Below are 25161 nucleotides of genomic sequence, written 5' to 3' on the forward strand. Positions count from 1 at the left end.
TGTAATTATTAAATTATAAAATTAAATAACGGTTTAAAAAATGTTACAAAAGATACTGTTAAAGGGGATGTTAGCTATATAAGAGTCGACTAGAAATCAAATTGAGTTCAGTTTTATGTTTTAAGCTCAGATTTCTTTTTGAAAATTAAATTCATATGTTTATTTCCTCAGTCTCCCTTATCAGCTAGTTTTCCACGACGGGAGTCTAGGACAGAGGAGCTTTTGCTTTTCGCTTTCTCAGTAACATGACAGCCTGCCTTTTGTTGTCTTATTAACTGAAAAAAAGGAGAGGCTGGTGACGAAACAACTGTTTATAGCTGCTATAATGTAAAGGATAACAGGAACTAACTTGTTTTGCAGACATTTCCCAACATTAAATGTAATTATAAATGAATAAAAAGTATGTTGTGCTGTTCTTAAGTGTGCTGGCTGTGGTATAAGAGGAATAAAGCACCAATTGTTGATTATTTTTCTATAAAAGCACACCCCTTTATGTTTTATTACATACTTATTAGTAATTAACCTTACTATTTTTTAAATCTTTGTAGAAAGAACAAATCAAAACTATATCTCTCTCTCTGAGATTTTGCAATATCATGATTATTTTATGTCAGAAAGCCTGGCATACTCTGCTGAAACACAATTCCAAATGCATCACAATGCTGTTAAATCAGACTTGCACAGCACTAAAGCCCCAAAATACTATAAAGTGACTTATGCTGATGCATTTTTAGTTAAGGGGTGATATAAAAATTCCACTTTGTATTTGATATACATTACACAGATAAAGATGAATAATGCCATAATGAAATGTAGAAGCTGAAAAAGGCCTGTGCGTGTGCGTGCGTGTGCGTGTGTGTTTTTTAAGGCTGTTTGGACATGCGGCAGAAGCACTAAATGTCACTCTGGCGTGTAATGCTGCTTTTATTATGTACAATGACATTTACTGAACTTTAAAAGCCAAAAGATAAGCAACGCTTCCAGTTCAGCATTTTGCACTACAAAGCCCACAAGCAGGAAGTTCGCTTGAGGGCGAGGTCAAAGATCGAGAGGAATTTTCCACTCGATCATCACAAGACAACTAGCAACTTTTGGCTATCAGCTTATCAGCTCTCATGTTTTATTTCAAAAAGTAGAGCTACAGATACAAATCATAATTCCAAAATGATGGAACAGATAGGCTAGTGATTCCAAGTTCACATAAATATGAAATATCAATTATGTAAGGACTTCTGGGCGTGCTGTTATAGGAAAATAATCAACAACGGGGTGGTGTGATGGGGCCCGATGCATAGCAGAGTCACTACTACCACCCTGAAGTTAATTATTTTTCTATAACAGCACATCCCAAAGTCTTTTATTCCTCTTACACCATAGCAACTATTAAAATTTTCTAGCAACAATTATTTTTTTATCTATTAAAGAATGACATACATTTAATCCATTTATAATTACATCTAGCTGCTATTAACAGTCATTCCCTCACCAGCCTCTCGTTACTCTCTTGAAATTAATAAGATGGTGTTACCAAGAAACCAAAAAGGCCTCAGTCCTGAAGACATTGATGTAACTCATGTTAATTGTTTTTCTCTCTCAGGGGCATGTACTGATGACTGTTGTGTAAGAACATGTACTGTCCAGTGTTTTTTTTTTTTATTTTTTTTTTAAGTTCCAATGAGAAATAGTAGGAGCCAAAACATATAGCATACAGCCGACTATATTATTTATACACACCACTTTTTTTTTCAGATGAACTTTTTTCGCAAATTTGCAAAGAAATTTATCCATACTAGCTACAGTACGTACGGCGTCACCAACAATATCCACTACTTCATTCCAAGCTTAATTTTTCTTCCTAATGTCTTTATGCACATTTAATGAGAGATCATTTATGAGGGAATAAGATGAAACCAATTTTATACATTTTTCTTCCATTTTTGTGCGTCAGACAGTAAATGGAACTAACTGCAGGTATGATCTAAAGTTATGAGTGGGGAACTGAAGAAACGTCACACGTGCCATAGGATCGGTCTGAGGAATCATTTGAGCTAATTGTTTAGATTTGTTGCTTTACTGCATCATACCTAATTGACGTACGTTTGTTGGCGTGAACTAGGTTACAAAGTGCTGACACTGGAGTCTCCTTCCAAAAAACATCTCACAGAAAAGTTTCACTGTATCAGTGATACACTACACACATTTTTAATAAATTTGTGTAGAGTATCTTCCATTCAAACCCCTGTGTTAGTAGTTAATACGGAAGATTATGATGTATAGAACAATCATATTTACTATAAACCTGTGATTTGTCTTGCAGCTGACACTATTGCCAGAGCTGCTGTAACAGAAAACTAATCAACACCTTCTGGCCAATCAGAACTGAAAATTCAGCAGGCACAAATATGTCTATACCAAGGCAGTCACACTTACCACACATAACACATCTATTGTTTGATTGGTCTTCAGTTTCTGTGCCTAGAGAGAGAGAGAGAGAGAGAGAGAGAGAGAGAGAGAGAGAGAGTGTTATGGCATGTCCTAGCACTTCTACTTCTCCAAAGTGTACTTGAATGTCATGCTCTCATTAATCTGGACACCTTTAGAAGCTGCACAAAAAAGGTTGAGTTATGAAGAGGAAACTGAGGAACCCACAATCAGACCTCAAGGAAATTTCAGGTGGAAATTGTTTGAGTGCATTTTTTCCACCTTTCTGCTGCTGTGTCCTTTTGTTTATTACAGACATTAAAAAAGAGCAGATGCAGCTCGGCCAAATGCAGTGGGTTTAAACACGGCCCTATCATCCTGAATATAACACAAATGGACTGTGATTTACTACTGACTTGCAAGATTGAGGTTTGCAGGCTATAATATCTTACAGTAGGGTTTCCTGGAACAGAAACAATAGTCTGCAGTCAGTAGGGTCTTACAGAATGAATCCACTGATGAGAATTGTGCATCAAATACTAATACACTAATACTGAAAAATGCACACGACGCTTATTATTACAGAGCCTCTGAGGTGACATGGTGGTTATATTTTAATAGAATTGCTTGTCCATGAATTAATACACTGAGTCCCCAAGATAATAGTTTGTGGCCATGAAATATTACATCATGGCCATGATCTATGTAACTGGAACCCATGTTTAAGTTTCCTGCCATATTTTACAGCTTTACAGTAAACAGGCTGTATTTTTGTCTTATTAACTTCAAGAGAAGTTCACTGCTTCAGCGTGTGATAAATCTAACTATAAACAGATAAAAGTATGATGTGTCTTTCTTAAATAAATTAATAAATAATTTGTGGTGTTATCAGAAAATACTCAATATCAGAGTGGTAAAAGTAACTCTGTTTAACGCTAGGCCACATAACGCCACCCAGTCATTTATTGTTTTCCTATAACAGCACACCCCAAGTTGATTATTACTTACTTATATACCCACAGTAGCATTTACGTGTCACTAATATGTAGCTCAGTTTAACATTACTCCATTCCCCTGAATTAATATATTGTGGCCATGAATTATTATTACCACATATTATGTAACTTGAGCTCACAACTTAATACGTTCAGGAACGTCATACTTAATATGTGGCCTCTATTTAATTATCATTACTAGCTTTGAGAATTTGCTTAACAGCTCAACATTGCTTAATTAACTCAACATGGGGTAATGTTATATCCACGCTGCAATGCCAGTGACTGTGACTTATCCATCATTCCAAGTTTAAAGTGTAATATTATCAGTCATCTCCAGGCTTATGGTTCATGATTTTAAAATACAGCAGTTACCACGAGTTAGCCACAAAATAGATCTTGAGAAACTTAACTCATGGCCTTAATATATTAATTCATGGGCACACCTTATTAAAATTAACTGCCACGTCACCTCAGTGGCTGTGTATATTATTACTAAAATTATGCAATTACTAAAATTACGACAACAAAAAATGTTTTTGAACTATTTGAACTAGAATTTGAACTATTTCATCACAAGAACCATCATCACTGAGTGCTACCACTGTGCCTTTTGTTTAAGGATGAAGTCTTTACTATATATACCTGCCATTCATTACTGTTCATCCTCTATAATGCGGTGGACATGCTGCTATAAACAACAGAATGAATCAGTTGTGGAAAAGATTTAATGAGTTCACACCATCTCATGCACTACTGAAAATCATTTCGACCCTCCAGACGTTATCAGCACACCGTGAGGCAGTTTGGCGTTGGCTTGGTGAAATCTGGCCGTGAGCTCGGGGGAAATGAGTTTTATGCAGATGAGCAAGAGCTTCTGTTAGCACTCTGTGTGTTTTGATATGGCCTCTGTATACATGTGTGTGTGTAACATGAATATGTGAGGAACAGTGGTTTTATAAGAGGTTTGGTGACAGTATAATGAATGGATTCCTGTGTATGCTCATGTGTGATGGTGGAACTGACAGAGCCAGAGTCCAGGATGATAAAGCGGTGCCTGATATGCTACAAAAACTGTTTATAATTTATGATTCACTTCCGGAGAGAGGTCTTGACCTGACACTTGGATAAAAGAAATGGAAACAAATGCTTCACTACATCTAAATGTTGCATCATTTATCACCATTAGGATGAAAATGTGCATAGTTGTGATCTGGTATAACACTGTTGCTTTCTTAGTTCGCAGTTTTGTTTTATTTGTTCTGTTGGATTTGTGATCTGTAGTTTTTACTTAGAAAATTATCCCAAGATTGATGGATATTTAATTAGTTTCAAGCTAAAAGAAGGTTATTCTCCTGGAATATTGTGGCTTTCTAGAAATAAAATAAAAATGTCTCAAATTCGTGCAGCGCTCTCTGCATTTTGCATCACTATAAACTGTCGAGCACATATGTATTGCACCTAAAAAATAAAATAAAAAAATGCTTCCCTCATTGTGTACAGTGTTATTATATAACTTTGCCACCTCAGCTTGCTCTATGATGAGGCCCGGGACTGACCTGCAGGTTTCCACAGAACTGATACAGTGAGTTGTCTCCAGGGTTCAGGCGGTTGCCGTGCAGGTCCGGCTCCAGGGAGTTGGGTGATTTCTCACGTCCTCGACCTCTGTGTGATGGAGTGATCACGGCCGTGGTGCTCTGCACTGGAGCTGACTGCCACACGCTCGCATCTGTCCCGTTTCCAAACGCCTGAATGGCATTACCTGTAGAAATACTGGACAACATTAGAATGACGTCCAAAAGCCTAAGAGAAATAAAAACAAAAAATTAAAAAACCTTAAGAATAAAAACAAATAATTAGTTTTAATGATAATTTATATAAAATTATATTTTAAAAAAGTTAACATTAAAAACAATCAGTTTGGCTGATTCTCGGTTGTTGTTATTCAGTAAAATAATACATTTTCTTTTTAATACATAGAACAGTCTTAAGGTTCTCCACTATACTGAATTTTATATTTCATCACCCATCAAAACACTTCTGACAAATTGCTGTGGTACAAAAAGTGGTAGTACAGGCTGTTATCGGAAAATAATCAACTTCAGGGTGGTAAAAGTAACTCTGCTTCTCAGTGGGCTGCATCACACCAAGAGGTCCGTGTTACACATTATTGTCCCTACTGCTTTCAACCAAAAAGAACATGCTTTTTTTTTTTTACATTAGTGAATAATAATGGAATGTTGTATAGAAAATATAATTAGACCCTTGAGCCCTGCAATAGTTTTCAACATTAACAATTGGAAAATCCACAATTTTCTTACATTAAGGCGATTTAGAATCGAAACTAGTTAATTAAAAAAAAAAAATTTTTAATTAAACTAAATAGTTTTAATTGGCCATGTAAGATTCACTTACAAGCTTTTTCAGTTGGCAGATACTCACAGACATTGTAATAACCAAGACAATGAAAATAAATGAATAGTGAAAGTATTAAAAGCAAATGTGAATTGTGTCATGTAAATTAGATGTATATGAGGGTAACTTGGTGTGTGTCATGCGTATATATGTGAATGATGGAAGTAAAATACACCCACGCAGCTGAAGCTGATTCACTGTTTGTGTTAAATGTCATACATCAGGCTCAGATTTGTTCATATGTCATTCTGGTTGCATAAAATTGGACCAATTTCTACACAATTGTGATGAATAAGTGGCGATTTAACAATATCTGGAATGAGATTTTACTTATTGTGGTATCTAATATACTCGGGGAGGCGCTGTTTTGTCTGCCTTTATTGACCTTCATTGATCCCCAGATCAATGTCTGAAACATATTTTTACCAAAGTACACACTCTTGTCTCAGAGCGAGGTGTGTTTGTATTAGACAGATAAACATGGCGAACACCAACGTGCGTGTCGATATCTAAATTCTGTCCCTGACACCCCTCAGAACAGCCATGCTAACCTTCAGCTGGGTAAACATGGCACAGGTAAATATTGGATCACACCAGTGATTAAGCGCTGCCGATTGTACAGGATGTCATTGAAACGTAGCAGTTTGATGATTGACTGTTCCTTGTCCATGAGCATCAATCATGATGGAAATAATCTGCACTTGGCTAGTTAATTATTAATGTAGTATTTGTTCCGAACAGCCTGATCTCTCCCTCTCTCGCCGCCCGTAATACAATACTGATCCTTCCTGTTCCTGTGCGATTGAAACACATATTGTGATTAGTAACATCTTCAAGGACTTTACCCTAAAAAAAAATTTTAAGGGATTTCTTCTGCATTTATACCATAGCAACTCCTGAATTCTCAAATCTGATTTGGTGAGAAAGTGTTGATTAGCAGCAGCACTGACAGTAACGCTGGCTATAAACCAATTTATAGGTATACTGTATATTAATTGCACTTGCTGTAATACAGTAAAGTTTCTATAGTAACAACTCATTCACATAGACTTGTATGGTGGATAATGTACATGAAGTGATTCAGGAAATGTGTGTTATTGTTGATAAGGTGACGTTAGCACATGACGTTTTCCACCATGGGAAAGTCTTCAGGACTTTCAGGTATCTCAGTAAAAAGAGATGCTGGTGAGGGAACGACTGTTTACACCCCACTGTGGATTATTTTCCTATAACGGTGCTCACCTTCATGTTTATTGCTTACATGTGTGCTAATAACACTTCTATGTGTTATTTAGCTCCAAAAGAAAGCAGATTTGTCTTACCTAAACTCTAACAGTATTAGATACTGCCTTGGAAATGCTTTTTTTTCTCGAAACTAAAGTTTTCAGCCTTGATACTGTCCTTTTATTTTTTTCATCTCAGTGATATTTCTTGCCCCTTCAATGACTGTTTAGCAGAAGTTGCTATCTGCTATTACCTCAGTTACCTCAGAAAGTTACCTCAATTTTCACCTCTTTAGCAGGTTCTGCCCAATTTCTGTGGACATGTTTGGTATTTGAAGCTCAAAAAACATGGCAGAAGTATATAAAATTGTTTTCCAAATGTGTGTGTGTGTTTTTTTATGAAATAAAAAACAATGTCAGGTCTGTGTGGAAGACCTCAGTATCAGCATAATCAGTGACACTCTGTCTGCTTCATGCTGAGTCATTCCGTCTGCTGTTTACTCAACCCTACACTATTCTAATGCTAGTCTGACTAAGAAATAAGCTGTGTATGAAAATACCCTGTTAAAAAACTTGTCTTAGTAAACCAGCTATAATTTAATAGCTAGCTAGCTAGTCTTTCTTGAACCAGCCATATCTTGTGTCATGACTAATGTTTTAGACTTTTTTTTATTAGCATGCTAACTATGTTGTAACTTCACAAGTATACAAAGTAATCTAGTTAGCCCAGCTCAAGCTAAGAGTCCTAGCATTTGGTTTAATCTTTTCTTTTCATTTTCCCCTTATGCTTTTCCTGAAGTTATTTAACCCTGCCATGACACATAGTTTGCTGTCTAGCTAATTATTTAGCTAGCTAGTTAGCTATGTTAACTCACTTGGTTATTGTTATACACAGGAACAGCCTAATAATTACAGGATCATAAAGCAAATTAGCAAAGTACATTTTAAAAAATTATGTTCCTAACAATTTACTCAGAGTTAGTGAATAGCATTTAATGCTACTGCAATACAGCCATGTACGGACTGACCTGTCTGTCTCTGATCACATTTCTTTTAAGCCATAGCTGCAGGAACAGACAGACAGGGAAGAGGCCTGCAGCCTGCAGAGAAAAGCTCACGCTCTGACGGCACAAACGAGGTGCCCCAACACCTGTCAGCGCGTTTAACACTCAGCTCAGCTAATGAGACACGAGAGAGAGGGAGAACAGGAGAGAGACGAAGAGAGAGCTGTCCGTCTCTGTGCCCTAGTATCCACCTTTACAGGAGCCCAAGGGGCAACGGGAAAGAGAATGATGTGAATGTCTGAGTGTTTTCATGCTGCCGTGACCTGGCAAAGAGCAAAGAGATGATGCGTGTGTTTGGTAGACAGATGAGAAGAGGAGAGAGGAAGCTAAACAGAAGAGGAGAGAGGAAGCTAAACAGTGAAGGAGAGACAGAGAGGCGGACAGCATGCAACCCAGTTTAACCTGCAGAAGTATGTCCTTTGGTTCAGACAGGAATGAATCTCAGGGAAAACACACAACCCCCTCTTAGCTTCTTATTCCTTATTCCTTATTCCATCACTCCTTTTAGCATCTTAACCTCAGTGGCTCATACCACAGCATCATGAGAAGATCTGTAGTAGCTCCAGAACCTGCTTTATTCATCTCGTCTCATGCTGGGTTGTGTTTAATTAAAAATATGCTGAAACATGACAGGTAGCAATAGGGAATTTGGAGAGGAAAGGAGTGTGGAAAAACAGAAAAGAATAAAGAACATCTGGTTGGGATAGGCCTGAGGTGATCATCAGCTGTATGATATATCACAATATTCAACAAGCACAATATTGCCACTGTGGATACTTAAAAAAATGTATTCCATTTGAGAGATAAACAGATACGTCTAAGACGTCTAAGGTATCTGTCTTCAACAAAATGGCAAGAAATATGGCAAGAATATTATATCATGATACTTGAATATTATAGTTTCAGAATACACAAATATTAGGAATGTAGGTTTGGTAACACACAAAAAAAACAAACAACAAATAAAAAACAACCTGTTAGAAAAAAAAGCAGTGCCACATTTAAAAAGCCTTATTGAATAATTATGATATGTAATGACCAAAACACAGCGAGGTTTGCTGTTACAGGAAAATAATCACTGTTATGTGGAATATGGAACTGTTTTATCCCTCTTATAGCACAGCAATGTGCCGATTACATTTTAAAATTTATTATTTATAGTTATGTTTACATTTAGTTAGGTTTACATTTACTTGCATTATAACAGCTACTGTATATACAGTAACCAAGTGATAGCACAAGTTGATAGAAGCCTCCAGATTTTAATTAGAACATGTAAACATGGAATATTTTTTAAATGCTATATTGTTGTAATAACGTTAAATCTGAAAAGTTGGTAATTGTAAATAAAAATCATTCAGGTGATGTATTGCTATGTATGCTAATGTCAGGAAGTTATATGTCTGTGTATAATTTATATATATATATATATATATATATATATATATATATATATATATATATATATATAATATCACAGTAATATATGGCAGATGGGGCACTAAAACATAGCAGCGTAAACATAGCAGTATAATGATGTTGAGCAATTTATAAGAACATTTTATAAGGGAAAGACATGGAATAATAAAAGAACATTCGGTAAAAGAACATTCGACAGGTGTCATGAAGTGCTGAGAGAAAGACACTGTGAAGAATGAAGTGTGCAGGAAGCACAAAGCATAAAGAAGGACAGAAGACTGAAAGCTCCTGGAGATGAAACTGCGAGATACAGAGTAGAAATATTAGAAAACTGAAAACAGTGAGAGATAAAGGAGGAGAGAAAGCAGAGAGTGGTGTTACTCACGCAGACAGGCGTTGTCAGTAAAGAACTCCGTGAACTGCTCACAGTCTTCTTTACTGTTGCCGCTGTTGCTGCAGTCACAGAACGGCGACACACTGATTTTAGGGGATCGCAGATAGTTTGGAGTCATCACCGTCCCTGTGGAGGAGAAAAACGAGAAATATGATTTCTAAATTCTTTATTGTTGAAAATCTCATCTTTCAGTGTGTATCGCTCTGCTAAATCCATTCTCAAATTGGTCAGAAGGTGTTGATTAATCTTCTATAATAGCAGCTTAGACCGTAGTTCTGGCTGCAAATCACAGAAATCATATTAATGCTCTTCTTCCAACATGTTACTGATATGCGGTGGATGCGGCACATAAATGAATTACAAAATTTGTACTGTTGAATTGTTTTGGTAACTTTGTGAGGTGACGTTTATTCATTATTTTTGGAAGGAGTCTCCAGTGTCAGCATAAAGCTATAACTTTAAGTCTTAAGGACTTTGTGGTTTCTCTATAACATGACCAGATGCAATTTCTTTTGAGAGAGAGTAAAATGAGAGGCTGGTGAGGGAACGACTGTTTACAGCTGTTTTAACATAAGTGAGAGCAGGAACTAACTTGTTTCATGGACGTTCCACAACGTTAAACATAACTATAAATAGACAAAAAGTATGATCATTTTATAATAAATAAAAAATTGTAATCATTGGCAAATTGCTGTTGTATAAGAGGAATAAATGCTTTGGGAAGTGCTATTACAGGAAAACAATCAACATCTGGGTGGTTACTGTAACTCGGCTTTGTTTCAAACTGCATCACACCAATTTGTCATTGATTATTTTTCCTATAACAGCACAGACCATCGTGTTTATTCCTTACTGTCTTCTAGCTCTGCAAAAACTGTAGTATAAAACATGGTCAATCTCCAAAATCTTGTCCTTAATGACTTTTTTCCACTGCATGTTAATCTCTTATCCATCTGCTTTTTGTCTCTTAGTATAATCAGTTCTATTTAATTCTATTTTTATTTATTCTTTATTCTAAGACTTGTATACATTTTGATGCATAATGAATCATGATTGAAACACAAAGTCTCCAGTCATTCTAGAGTGCGATCTAACAGTTTAAAATTGGGACTTTTAAGTAAATATTATACCTGATGAATATTTAAATAGTGCAATTGTTTTGGTTGGCTTAAAGTGTAACCATCTGTGCCTAATTTTAAATGTTATTATATATATTATCATATTCTGTGTGTTGGCGTGAACGACTTTTATCTCCATGACAAATCACTTTGATTTTGCACAATTTAGAACAATTTCGACATACAAGACAGATTTGCTGGATTTAATTGCTAACCATGCATCTCGCCCTAATCTAACCTTAATCCGTCAACCTTGACAGTGAAGAAAGAAAACACAAAATCTCTTTCTTAAACAAACAAATCTGGTTTGAGACCCTTTATCTCTTTGTCTGTCTGTCTCTACATGGTAACAGGCAATAATCCAGAGGTACTCGTCTTGTTTTCTGGTAGAACAGCACCGAGTTTGCACCAGAAACATTTCGTGTTTTGGCAGAATGTGATCAATGAAGCAGGAATGTTAATTTCAGTGGATGAGAAAAAGGACACAAAAGGATTTGTGTGCAGTTCCTCCCATTCTCTCTCTGCTGTCCAAGTGTCTAAATTGGAGTTTCCCATTTTTTACATCATCACATACTATTTTGTGACTCACCACAGCGCTTACTTTGTGCAAAAAAAGTGAACAGAGACCTTCTGTCTGGGAAAGATGAATTTTTTTTTGGCACCAATTTTGTCTCATTGTGTGAACTCAATGGAGAGGAAAGCCTTAAATTATTAAAGGAAATATAAATGAATATGGATGAAAATGAAAGCTGGGCATGCAGAGGAACCGGGCCAACCTGATCTCGCACAAAATTGTTGGAATTCTAATAAATGATTTTGTCTGGCGCTTATACAAATGAGATAATATGAAACGCCCTGCCGGTTAGCACCCGCTCTCAACTTCATATTAAGTTCATAACGTTTCATCCGAGTTGGCTTGTGCAATTTCCTACAAATTTTCAGCTGTGATAAAACGTTAACTTGACCAAGATGAATAGAAGCCATTTGGAGGTTTATTGCTGTAGCATTAGTACTACCGTTGGCAAAGCTAGGTACAGGCACAACACTTGCTGTTAAATTTATTAAGAATCATGACTTGTATCACACAAGGTGTGCTGGTATAAGAAAATAATCAGCGATTTTCCATTAACAGCATGTTTTGTCTCATACCACAGCAATTTGTCAAAAATTCCAAATTTTTATTTATAAAAGAACAACATGTCATATGTTTTTTTTATCAATTTATAGATACATTTAATGTTGTGGAACACTGATCAGCCATAACATTAAACACACTGACACGTGAAGTGAATAACATTGATAATCTCATTACAATGGCACCTATCAAGGGGTGGGATGCATTAGGCAGCAAGTGAACAGTTAGTTCCTGAAGTTGAGGTGCTGGAAGCAGGAAAAATGGGTGAGTATAAGGATCCGAGCGACTTTTATAAGGGCCAAGTTGTGCTTGTGCATGGCTAGACGACTGGGTCAGAGCATCTCCAAAACGGCAGGTCTTGTGGGGTGTTCCCGGTATGCAGTGGTTAGTACCTACCAAATGTGTTCCAAGAAAGAACAACCAGTGAACCGGCGACAGGGTCATGGGCGCACAAGGCTCACTGATGCGTGTGGGGAGCAAAGGCTCGTGAACATCAGAACTGGAGCATGGAGCAATGGAAGAAGGTGGCCTGGTCTGGTGAATAATTTTTCTTTTACATCATGTGGAGAGCCGGGTGCATGTGCGTCGCTTACCTGGGGAAGAGATGGCTCCAGGATGCACTATGGGAAGAAGGCAAGCAGGCGGAGGCAGTGTGATGCTCTGGGCAATGTTCTGCTGGGAAACCTTGGATCTTGGCATTGATGTGGATTCTACTACCCTTCATAGCAACGGTATTCCCTAATGGCAGTGGCCTCTTTCAGCAGGATAAGGTGCCCTGCCACACTACAAACATTGTTCAGGAATGGTTTGAGGAAGATGACAAAGGGATCAAGGTGTTGACTTGGCCTCCAGATTCCTCAGATCTCAATCCGATCAAGCATCTGTGGAATGTGCTGGACAAATAAGTCTATTCCATGGAGCCCCCACCAAAAACGTAGAGGAACAGCTTCACCTCTGTTTATTAAAATGGTTTACTTGCGCATACAATGTACAAGTCCCTGTGTAAATGGTTACTATAGAAATTATTACAATGAGCATATTAATTTGCATTGATTTGTTTTGCAGCTGGACCTACTATCAGACCTGATGTTATAGGAAATGAATCAACACCTTTTGCTCGATCAGAATGAAGCATTTAATAGTGCTGTGATATAATTTGTCTTGTTTCAGTATGACTCATCCTTTTCTGAATGAGGGTCTGGTAGCCAGTACTTTCCCGAGTCATTACATCATATGTATGATTAATAAATAGTTGACGCTGTCAGAAGTTGTTACATGTAAATTAAATTTGCATGCACAGACCTTATTTACATATGACTAAAGTTGATTACGTACTCAGTGGCATGGTTTATAGCCTGTTAACTGAAACAATATTTAATGAAAAATGAAAAAAGTTGCTTTCAACTTCGACAGTTTTACATACTAAAAGTTAGACTTGTGAGAATTCTGTGTCAACTTTGGACACATTGTTTGACGCTATTTCTGTTACACTGCATATTTCCTACCCCTCAGAAGAACTAATGAAGTGCCTCAGTCTGAGAATGAGTTTTATTACAGTCCCTTGCCAAATCCTTACCAATGAGGCCCGAGTAGGAGAGTAGGCAATCAGCATAGTTCTCTTTCTGACAGCCAGAAAGAGAACGTGGCTCAGGCTGACAGTTGGAGAAGAAATCCGCTAGACGTGACCTGAAACAGACAAACGCATGAGAAACATGTTGTCGTACTTTTCTTTAATTGAAATGTGCTGATATTCTGAGATCTGCCAAACATGCTCAGTAGGGGTGGCAAGTTATAGAACCTAATGGAGTTGGATCTCATCCTTTCGTAGTTTGTTAAAACAATGTAGAATAACCTCTTAAAACTAGATGGCCTTTAATGTGTCTAAATTTCAAGGTGTTAAAGGAATACTTCAGCATTTTCAATCAAATCTTTATTTATTTGCTACTGTGGCGTATGACCGAATACAATGTACAAGAATTTCGATGCAATTCCCTGTACTGATAAAACGTTACTTGACTCAAAACTCACATATAATGTAAGTCAAAGAGCAGTTGTTTATCTTGGGTTTAAAATATACACCTATATGATGTGAATTCAAATCTACAAACTTGTTATTGTACTCTAATAATTAAATCTTTAGGACAATACAGACAAGAGAGGAAGTCTTTCCAAAGCTGTTTTATGTAACTTTCAATACTGAAGCAATAAAGAGAAGAATATAAAATATAAATATAAGAATATGAAATATAAAACATTACAAAATATGAACATTATGGAAATAGAATAAAATATAATATGTTATTTAAAATATTATTATAAAAAAAAAGAAACAAAAATATGTCTACTTCTGGTAACAAATGTTTTTTTGGTGTCCCTGCTCCATCAGAACTACACAACCGTGAGGCATAAATATATATTGCTCCTTCTTAAAAGACTAATTAGTCTCTGAACAGATTTAACAGAGCAAAGATCTTTGAAAGAAGAATAAATAAAGCACTCAAAAATGTTTTAATATGAAAGTTCATCCCATCAGCTGCCCTTAGATTTCCATTACAAGCAAGTTTTAAGTAAACAAGTTTTTCTTTTCTTATTATAAGAGAAATTGTTGAAATTATCATCTGTATTAATTACACATACTCAAGAGATGCAGATACAGTGGGTAAAGGAGGGAGGAAAGGTTACTTAGAAAGATGCTGGAGTATTCCTTTAACGCATGACGTAAGGAGTTGTTCCACATTTCAGGGGATTTTCTGCTTTTTTTTCCCTTTTAAGAAACCGTTATCAGTGTAAATCTTTCCCTTCTTTTTTTTTTTAACAGTATACCATTATACTTGTATATCGTCACACCCCTGACACATACACGGATTTTCTAAATGATCTCAGCAGTGCTTTGTTGCTAAGCGGAGAGGAGGAGGAGAAACTAAATTAACGTGGTGCGCAGTTGCTGTTGGCATATGGTGTGGGATTAGCGGGAGACTGAAGGTGTCAATCCATCTCCAGAAAACACAGCGAACCCCTGCATGTTGCACATCAGACCTCCTACGGTAACCTCTGAAACTCAAATCGCTTCCAACCGTCTGTAGAAAAACATGCAGTCATGAGAGAAAAAGAAAGAGAGAGAGAGAGAGAGAAGAGTGAGAAAAAGACAGAAGCTGCTGCAAGTACAAAGGGGCAGGAGTCCAAATGTTCTCCATTAATTTGTGTGTGTGTTATTATGTGTGTGCGTCAACACCTAGTATGCAGGTGATCACACTTGCAGACACTCTAATTGAGCAGGAGCATTAAACTATCCCTTTTTTCTCTTTCTGTCTTTCTCTATCAGCTTTGGGACTTCTCACTGCTGTGACACATACAACACTTTTAGATCCCACCTCCACAGCGCCTTAATCAGTCCTTAACAAGCCACTTACAGCACTTTGGGGTGCGCTCCAAACTGCAAAATGAATTTAAGAGCTCATGCTTTATTGCTACACTTCGATAATCATGGTAATTGTCCTGTGTTAGTTCTGTGTTTTGGGTTAATATGCACTTTATTTCCCAGCAGAAATGCAGATAGAGGATTAACACTAGCTGTCGCCGCTGGTGATCGTGTGTAATCACAGACGCCGTGATCCTGGAAGTCTCGGCTCCTTGTGTGGGCGTGATGTTTGTTAGCACCTCTAAAGCCTCCGCTTTACACTGCCATGTTGTGTTAATGTGTGTTGCCATGGAGTATTACTTTATGGTAAGGGCTAAGACAACAATAGCAGGGATTCTCATCGAGTGTCATCCACACTCATTGTAAAGTTCACTAGATAGAGTTCCTACACTGTTGCTGTATCGCAATCTTTCTCCTCAAAAGACTTAGTCCTCTACAAATTAGGGGTGGACGATATGGCAAAAATATCATACCATACTTAAAGACATTTCTACAATACATGATATGCATCACGATATACAGGTTTGCTAATAAATTGTTGCATTTGAAAGCAAACAAACAAAATGAGCAATATTACACTTTGGGACGTGCTGTTAAAGGAAAATAATCAGCTCCAGGGTGGTCACAGTAACTCCGCCTCATGGTGGGCCACATCCCACTGCCCTGTGGTTGCTTATTTTCCCATAACAACATGCTTCATTTAACACTAAAAGGAGGGAAAAAATGTTTAACTTGTTAACAATTTGCAATTTTAAAGATACAAAGCTATTTAACAGAATGCAGTACAAACCTTTAATATCCAACCAGCTGCTTTTAACCAGTTTGTAACTTAATTTTTTTATATAATATAAAGGATTCTTATATATATATATATATATATATATATATATATATATATATATATATATATATATATATATATATATAATGTAACATATAAAAAGAGATCCTCATGGTATCTCAGAGAAGTGTATTGTGAATGAAAAGTGTATTTATCACAAAATTGATATTTTAATATGACCTCAGTAGAAGGTTTCATTTTTGGTATGTATAGTATTTTGGACTTTTATGGAACCAAACACAACACCATCAGAGGTTGAAAGAAAAATGCACAGAATGGTATGAAGAAGCAAGACGCTTGGGGCTGATTTCTTTCTAGCCTAGACTAGAGATTCATTTTACATTTACATTTATGGCATTTGGCAGACACTCTTACCCAGAGCAACTTACAGCAGTGGGGACATGTTTGTACCTGCAGATGTAGTTGGTCTTGCAGGAGGCTTGCAGTGCCAAGCAGTTGGGCTTCTCCTTGTCCTCATAGGAGCATGCGGGGACGATGGTCTGGCGCCGACGCTCGGAGCAGGCTGACTGGTCCCCTGGAGGGCATGAGCAGTACAGCATGCCATAGCTGTGTCTGGGAGGAACCTTGTCGAAAAACTGACGCAGCGCCTTGTGGCACTTGCGCTTGTTGCACACTTCGGCCGTGGAGACGCGGCTCGTGCACGGGCTGATGTAGGCCGAGCGGTACTTCTTGCACGTGTCATTCAGGTTGCACGCCTTGGCTGCATTGAGGCAGTTGTTCTCCTTGGCTAGAGCAGGGTCACCTTTAGGAGAGAAGAGAAAAGAAAAGAAGAATGGATTACATGCGTTTCATATCCTGTCAGCAACAATAGCTTCCTTTTTTCCAAATGGATTCCAACTGTCTAAAGGCCAATTCACAGCAGATGCGTTTTTGAAGTTTTTTTCTTTCTTTTTTCTGATGCAGTTGCACTTCCATTTTAACAAGTGTTTTAATCCACACCAGAAGTGCATCTATAAAAATAAAGCACGCTATTGTGAAGAACAAGGAGCTGTTAAGTCCAGTCCAAAGTTTTGGACAAGTATCAGTCAGGTTTTGTTGAAAAAAAAAAAAAACTTTGAACATCCCACAGAGCATCATTAAATCCATTATTGAAATCTAGCACAACCGTGACTCTGCCTAAAGGAGGCCGTCTACCAAAAGTCAGTGACCAGGTAAAGATGGAATTAGTCAGAGAAGCAACCAAAAGACAAAGGGTATCTCTCAACATGATGCTACCACCACCATGCTTCATCATGAGGATGGTGCTTTCAGGGCTACGGGCCAGTTAAATACGTTTCAGTTCCAGGATGTAACATTACAAAAAGTGGGGAAGTTGAAGGAAAGTGAATACCTAAACAAGGCACATGGTCAGCATGGTACTGTTTGTGTTTCAGACAGCAAGACAGACAGGGAGAGAGAATATGAATTCCTAATGCATCCGTATTCCCTATATAAGTGCCCTACAGGTTATGAAAGGATATAGGGCACTACATAGGGCATGAAATGCTGAAAAAATGACATCTGCAGCCTACATAGTGTATGTAAGTCCAGTAGGATTCAGTCAAAGTGAGAGATTCTGGATCTCAGATGAAATAATAAGGTATTGAGTCATGCACTTTATGTAGTGCATTAAAAGTTATTTGGGATTCAGCCAGAGAGAAAGTGAGAGACTAAGACATTTTCTTTCTTTCTCTCTCTCTTTCCAAAATATCTATTTACATACACTGCCATATAAATTAACAGTCTTTACTACAATTCTGTCAATATGGGTGACAGAAATCCTGTACACTATAACCTTAGCTTTTTGTAGCGTTAAATCAAAAAGAACCATCCATTTGGAGCCCTGCAGGCTAAACAAACAGTCCTCAGATGAAAAGCAGAGTCATCAGAGTTGCCCCACACACACACAGACACACACACAAACACACACACTCTCCTCGCCTGTCAGCTCCCGCTAATTGGCCGCTTTCTTACAGATGCCGCCATTAATTACCATTCCTGGAGACTTTTCAGAAAAGCGGCGCAACAGCAGCAGTTTGGCTTTTAATAAGGGCCAATTAAAAAAAGTGGAGAGAGCAGGATTGCTGGAGAGTGGAAGAGTGTGTTTTTATGTGTGTGTGTGTGTGTGTGTGTGTGTGTGTGTTTGTGTGCGTGCTGTATAAGCATGTGTATGAGTGAATGTGTGTGTATATTTTCTGTGCCACTTTAGGGCCAATAAGCACTAGATAGAGTGTCTGAAAGAGCTGGTCGATGGGCTGTGCACATTTTTCAGCATCACAGCTGGCAAGAAAAGATGTGCTTGTTTGTGTATTTGTTTCAGGCCCAATTAACGGATGACAGAGCTGGTTCTAGATCAGTCATTATAAACTGTGTGACACCCAAAGTCCCTTCATTCACCTCCATGAAACAAGTTGTGAAGGGCAAGCACTGATTGTAGGTCTTAACTTGTGCTCATTTCTTTGTACTGTTTGTCAAGACTCATTATTTGTCATTCCTTTGTTTATATATTTCCCATAATCTTGGCAAATCGCACGTAATCCAAACCAAATGTACACTGGGCGGGTTTTTTAAACACCTTCCTTCCTTCCTACTATGAACTTTGGTACCTTATAGGACGTGTTTTTTTTTAAATCCCCATCATAATAAAGTGATTTGCAATTTCAAATCTAAACAATCTTGCCATTTGTGGTTAGGGGTCCAAGCATTTTTGCTTTTTTTTGAATCCCCAAAGAAAAAGCAGAAATTCAGGCCAAAGTGATATAGTGTATAACTGGCTACAGCAACAACAACATTGTAAAAAAACAAATTCATTACAAATCCACAGGCACTTCTACTGACGGTATTTATAAATAGTATATAATAAGATATATTGTGTATATAATAGAAATATGTGATTTCAAGCAAATCATCAAGTTTCGTTGAAACAGTTGCCAAACTTTTTCTCCCATCACCACAAATTGACTTGCATTTTTATTAAATCCTCTTCGTTTATTAATGTTTTGGTAATCTCCCAGTTTCGAGTGCATGATGCAAGAGCAGAATATATGCAATGTGCAGCAATGTGAAGAATATCTGCAACAGTTCTGGTGGTAAAGTTGATTCTAAGTTTTGCATGCTGAGTATTCTTCAGTTGAACATATTAAATATTGTTGGTTCAGATAGAACTTTCATTCAAATTGGACTTCATTATGTCCACTATGTTCAGATTTAAGTGTGGACATGAAGTTTTTTGTTTTGTTTTTTTTTTTAATCTGATAGACGGATCAGTTGGATTAGTCATAGATTACTGTATTAGGCCACATGTAAATGTAGATATTGTTTGTTCTCGTTGTTAAGAAGAGCTTTGTATTCTTTCTTCTGTTGTTGCAAACGAGGATTAATAAAGTCATCTTTGGCTGTCTTATTAGCAAGGACTTTAGGCATCAAATAGCAGAAAGCATCGTCCTCTAGTATTATCTAGGAACAGAAGGTAGTACAAATCTCAGTCCTGAGACATTTAATGATAACTGCTTAACTAAATTTGACTGAATTTTGTACCTAACGTTGTATAAAAATGTCAACCAAATGAATAAAATTCAATGTAACACTCCCCAAGAAATGGATAAAGCTAAAGGGAAGCGTATTTATAACATCTACAGCCATTCATGTAAGCTTGCTAACCCTTACTAACAAGACTTGCAAGCAAAACAAGCAGAGCATCATGACTTTAGTTGCCACTGTTGTGTCAGTTAATATTAACGTGAAGCCGTTGCCATCATTAGAACCTAACACTGATGAGAATAAGAATGTATCTGTGTGATAGAGGAATAGCATGCTAGTATTTGTGCAGAAGATAAAAGATCAGCAGTTAAAATGGCTAACAACTATTAGCAAAAACCTTCTGATGCACATGGTCAAAATGTCCCCATGTCTGGTGGTAATCTAAACACACACAATAATACACACTAACCCAAAGGTAAACTAATACTGGCCCTGAGAATGGATGCTACGTGTCATATTAGTGGGATAAAGAAGGCCGTGTAGATGATGCACACAAGACACAGTCGCTAATAATTAGGTAAACAGACCCACTCTAGTACAGCACTGGTAATCATCTCTGCTAATGATCAGCCCATCTCCAGACCTTCTACAGTGTGGAAAGCAAGCTTGTACCTAGGCTGATGAAATAACTAGCCTAATAAGGCTTCTAGCACGGAAATCTTGTTTTACAGCAGTGCTGTTGAATTCTTGATTCTGATTGGTCAGCAAGGCAAAGTACAGGCTTATATTAATGTGCTCGTTCTGATATATTATCGTTTCTATAGTAACTTACACAGATATTGTGTATTAAAAAATTACTAAAAAGTAATCACTGATATGAAGTTTTGTCTAAGCAAATGTTTATTTAGCATTTTTGGAAGGAGTCTCCAGTGACAGTGCTTTGTAGTCATAGTCAGAGATAAAGCTCTTAAACCTTATATATATATATATATATATATATATATATATATATATATATATATATATATATATATATATATATACACATATATATAGAAGACTTTGGGATGTGCTGTTGTAGGAAAACAACCACCCTTGGAGCGGTAACAGTTACTCAACCACATCCCCCAGGTATTTAACAGCGATGGGGCGTAAGTTCATACAATTCAGGGACATTCTGTTATATACGAATATTATTATATACTTAGAGTTATCACTATTACTAAGAATTGCTGTTTCCTTCACCAACATTGCAATGAGTTATAAGATTTTCAGCATAAAATCCCTCAAATGGAAACCTGGCTACAGTGATCATAGCTGAAATCATGTAATGTTATAGTTTTATCAGCAGTCTTGCTTCTTGCACCAAAGAGGTTGAAGCATAAATAGTAGCTGTTATTTCCCCAAATTCCTTTTTGGAGGCAAAAAAATACACCATCTTTGATGTCTTTAATGCAGTATTACTGTTACAGCTTATTTGTTAACACACACACACACACACACACACTAATGAAGGCATTAGTCTTCTCAGTCAATAGCAGTCATTTTGCGTTTTGACCTTTTGCCCATTTTATAGGCTGCTGTAAAAGCACACCACACGGATTCTTCTGCTTAATGTCTGGACAGTAACTGAAAACACACACACACACACACACACACATACATCTGCAATGTAGAAAAACACCTAGCAAAGTCTTAGCAAAGTGGCAAACATCCCCACACTTACACCTAACAGACTGAACATATGCTGAGGGCATCAAGTGTGTGGGCATGCGAAAGAAGTGTAAGTGTGTGTGTGTGTGTGTTACCTGAGTGATATATGCATAATCGTGTGTATGTGTGTATCACATTGTATACGCAGCTGTCTACCTTAAGTGTGAGAGTCATACCTAAATCCTGTGTGGGCTTGTGTTTCACTGTATGTGTGTGAATGTGTGTGTGTGAATGTGTGTGTGTGTTTGTGTGAGAGCAGACAGATGGCTCTGTCTCTAACCCCCGTATCAAGCACACACTGACTGAAGAAAATATTTTAGGGAGTGGTTGTGTGTCTCAAGACCAGTAATTGTGCTGAGAATACACAAATACACCTACAGTGTACTCGCGCTTTCACAAAGGTTATAAAAACTTCACGCAGATTTATTTCCTAAACTTTTTCTTTTTATGCTGAGTGTCTCTACTGCAAATGACAAGTTACGAAATCCAGATTTGTTTGCTCAGATTGTACAAGGATTTGCTGGTGTAGTCACATTGGTTGTCATGGGAACAAAGTAAGCATTCATATACTAAGTAATGCACATCAGACAAAGTTAGCTAGCTACCAACATGGAGAGTTCTCTGTGCGTTGTGTTTTTTATACATGGTGTTGGTGTAAGCCACGTTTGTCTTGTAGGAAACTTAGAACGAGTGGTGAAGATCTGGAACAGATTACCAATAAACATTCATCATGACTGATTCAAAAAAATAAAAATAAAAAATTATCAACAACAACAAAAAAAAGCAGCTAAAACCATATTTTTTCACTTTAGTATTTAAGTAGATTTCATTTGACTTGCTTTACATTTAAATTACTTTTATATATATTTTTAAAAAACTTTTTTTTTATTATTATTTTTATTCCACCTTTTACACAATTGATATTTTTGTATATTTCTTCAAATATTTGATTTATTATAATTATTACTATTATCCTCTTTTACCATTTTAATGTCTACATTTTTATTATTTCTGTTTTTTTTCACACTATAAAACACTCTGAGCTTCATTTTAAATGTATAAACGATGCTATATAAAGTTGTTTATTATTATTATTGTTATTATTATTATTTAGTTAGCTATACACATGGAGATTTTGCTGTGGAATATTTTGTAACAGCTTACAGTTATAGTTCTAAATGTATTTGAAAATTGAAGATGGAGGTGGAAGACATGTTTGTAGCTGCTGTCACTGCAGTTGAGTGATGAAAACGTCACTACATACATTTTCCTACCTTTAATTTCATCATATATTTTTTTTTTTTACTTCACACTATAAAACACTGAGCTACGTATGAAGTGTAGGAAAGGTGCTACATAGATAAAGTTTTTAATAATAACAATAATAATAATAATAATAATGTTTACTGCTGTTCATATATAAGTCACACACCTATATTGAGACGTCTACCCACTCACAGTGACACACACAGACACACACGGACACACTCTCAGACGAACGGACGAGGCCATCTGCTCACATCGCTGCAATCGGAACCCCCGCGCAGCAGCTCTAGTTTCTGACACAGCCTCAAATCGATTAGCGTCACCTGTTTCCTCCCTCCTCCGTCTCTAATTTTCAATTATCATGAGAACGTGTCTGAATAATGACCTTGTCTCCCGTCGTGCTGAACCGAAATAACACGGCACGGATTATATTGCCAGGGAGGGCTAGCGTTACGCTAATGCACGACATGAAAGAAGGGCCATGTTAGCCATAAAACCTTTTATCTGTCCTTGTCAACCAGTTTGATGGAGATGTTAGCTGTTTGATTCTGGGATTAAATCTCAATAAAAAAAAGATTCACCTGAGGGTTAATGGGAAAATGCGAAGTGAAATGAGGAGTGAAATGAGGAGGGAACTGCAGCTTTATTTGGCCCTGTTATGTCAGATAGTATTAGGGTCGAGGGTTTGATTGAGTTGCAGTCATTATTAGACTCTAATACGTGTGTGTGTGTGCGTGTGTGTGCTACTAGACAGCAAATGAGATACTAGAAATATCAAAAGTTCCTACTGTGTATGTGTGTGTGTGTGGGGGAATATTTTTATAAAAAACCCCGAAAGGTTTCCCTTTGGTTACTGAGGTTAAGGCTAGGGTTAGATTTAGGTGCAGCATGGAATTAATTAGCTGCAGTGATAATTATGTCAACAGAAGGTCCTCATAACGATCGAACGACAAATGTGTGTGTATGTGTGCAGTGGTGTGCTACTCTGCTGGTATACAAGACAGCAAATAAGATCAGTTAGGGGAAAACATGGACAATCTGTGCTAGCAAACAGCTAGAAACTAGAAATTAGGAAAGGTTTGGTAGTGTTTACATTCGAATAAACACACACACACACACACACACACACAGGTAAATTCGTTCCTTGCTCTGCGTCATCTCACTGAGGTAAAAAAGGTCAGTTTCAGATTAGCCCCAGAGACTAATTATTGTGTAAACAGACCTGCTCCACTACCGCCCTCCTAATGCTCTGTGCTAATAATTAGCTGGTGGTTTCCTGAAGAAAAAGTCTAATGGAAATGAGAGAGGGATGAGGAGATGAGGAAAACAGTGTGTGTGTGTGTGTGTGTGTAAAGAGATTGACTTTAACAGCTCAGATTACGCCCTGTGCAGAGTAAACATGGCTGATTTGTTTGTGTCCATGTGCGTGTTGATGAATTGATGAGTGTGTTTGGAGAAGTGTGATGTAATGGGGCAGAAATGATGGCGGAAAAAAAGGCTTGTTTTGCAGTTATGGAGGTAAAAGGGGCTTGGTTTTCACTTTTTTATTGAGCTAAAGTGTGTCTTGGGTTTAAATTCTGTCTTTCACACTTCATGAGGAAGGCTTTCTCTACTCATTTTCTACGTTTTCTACATTTGCTCAAGAAAGCAAAATGCGATTGTTTTGCTAGGTTAAGGGCTTAACTGTAGCATTTGTCTTTGCTGGAAAATACATTTTAATATAATTTTAATGACAAAATAGTTCAGTATGTATTTACATTAAGCCCTTAAGACAGTAAAAAAAACTTATTTACATTATACTTCCGTGATATCAGTGTTAAGTAAACAATAAAACATTTGGGGGTGCTGTTACAGAAAAACAATCACCGATGAGACCCTGTGTGAAGCTGTGGTACTATTACCATCACAAAGCTGATTACGCTTTTTTATTTATTAAATAAAAACACTGTAATTTTTCTCCATTTATAGTTACATTTAACATTGTGGAAAAGCTGTGACACAAGTTCCTGTTATCACTTTCATTACAGTCTTTCTCTCTCTTTTTTCTCTCTTGACCTTAAGAAAACAAAACTGGTGGATTATCGTGAGACAGCGGAAACGCAAAGCGCTTTGTCCTGAAGACTCATTCCCGTGACTGCAAATCTAAAGGCTGCATTCACATTACAGTCTTCTTCGCACAATTCAGATTTTTTGCTGAGATCAGATCTGTCTATCTTGATGGTTCACATTCATAACCGCAAGTGACCCATTATATATCCT

General features: G+C 37.1%; 1 protein-coding gene across 2 annotated transcripts in view; it reads right to left on the minus strand.

The window, feature by feature from the left end:
- Positions 1-25161, minus strand: part of gfra1a (gdnf family receptor alpha 1a) — an 85174-nt gene that overhangs the window by 3688 nt on the left and 56325 nt on the right. For both annotated transcript variants that reach the window (XM_026939519.3, XM_026939518.3), the window contains 5 exons: positions 16855-17206; positions 13761-13870; positions 9923-10057; positions 4976-5178; positions 2431-2475 (listed from right to left, as the gene is read on the minus strand). In XM_026939519.3, the coding sequence (XP_026795320.1) occupies positions 2431-2475; positions 4976-5178; positions 9923-10057; positions 13761-13870; positions 16855-17206 (845 nt within the window). The remainder of the gene's footprint in view (positions 1-2430; positions 2476-4975; positions 5179-9922; positions 10058-13760; positions 13871-16854; positions 17207-25161) is intronic.

This window comes from Pangasianodon hypophthalmus, chromosome 3 (assembly GCF_027358585.1).
Source record: "Pangasianodon hypophthalmus isolate fPanHyp1 chromosome 3, fPanHyp1.pri, whole genome shotgun sequence".
Taxonomy (NCBI): Eukaryota; Metazoa; Chordata; class Actinopteri; order Siluriformes; family Pangasiidae; genus Pangasianodon; species Pangasianodon hypophthalmus.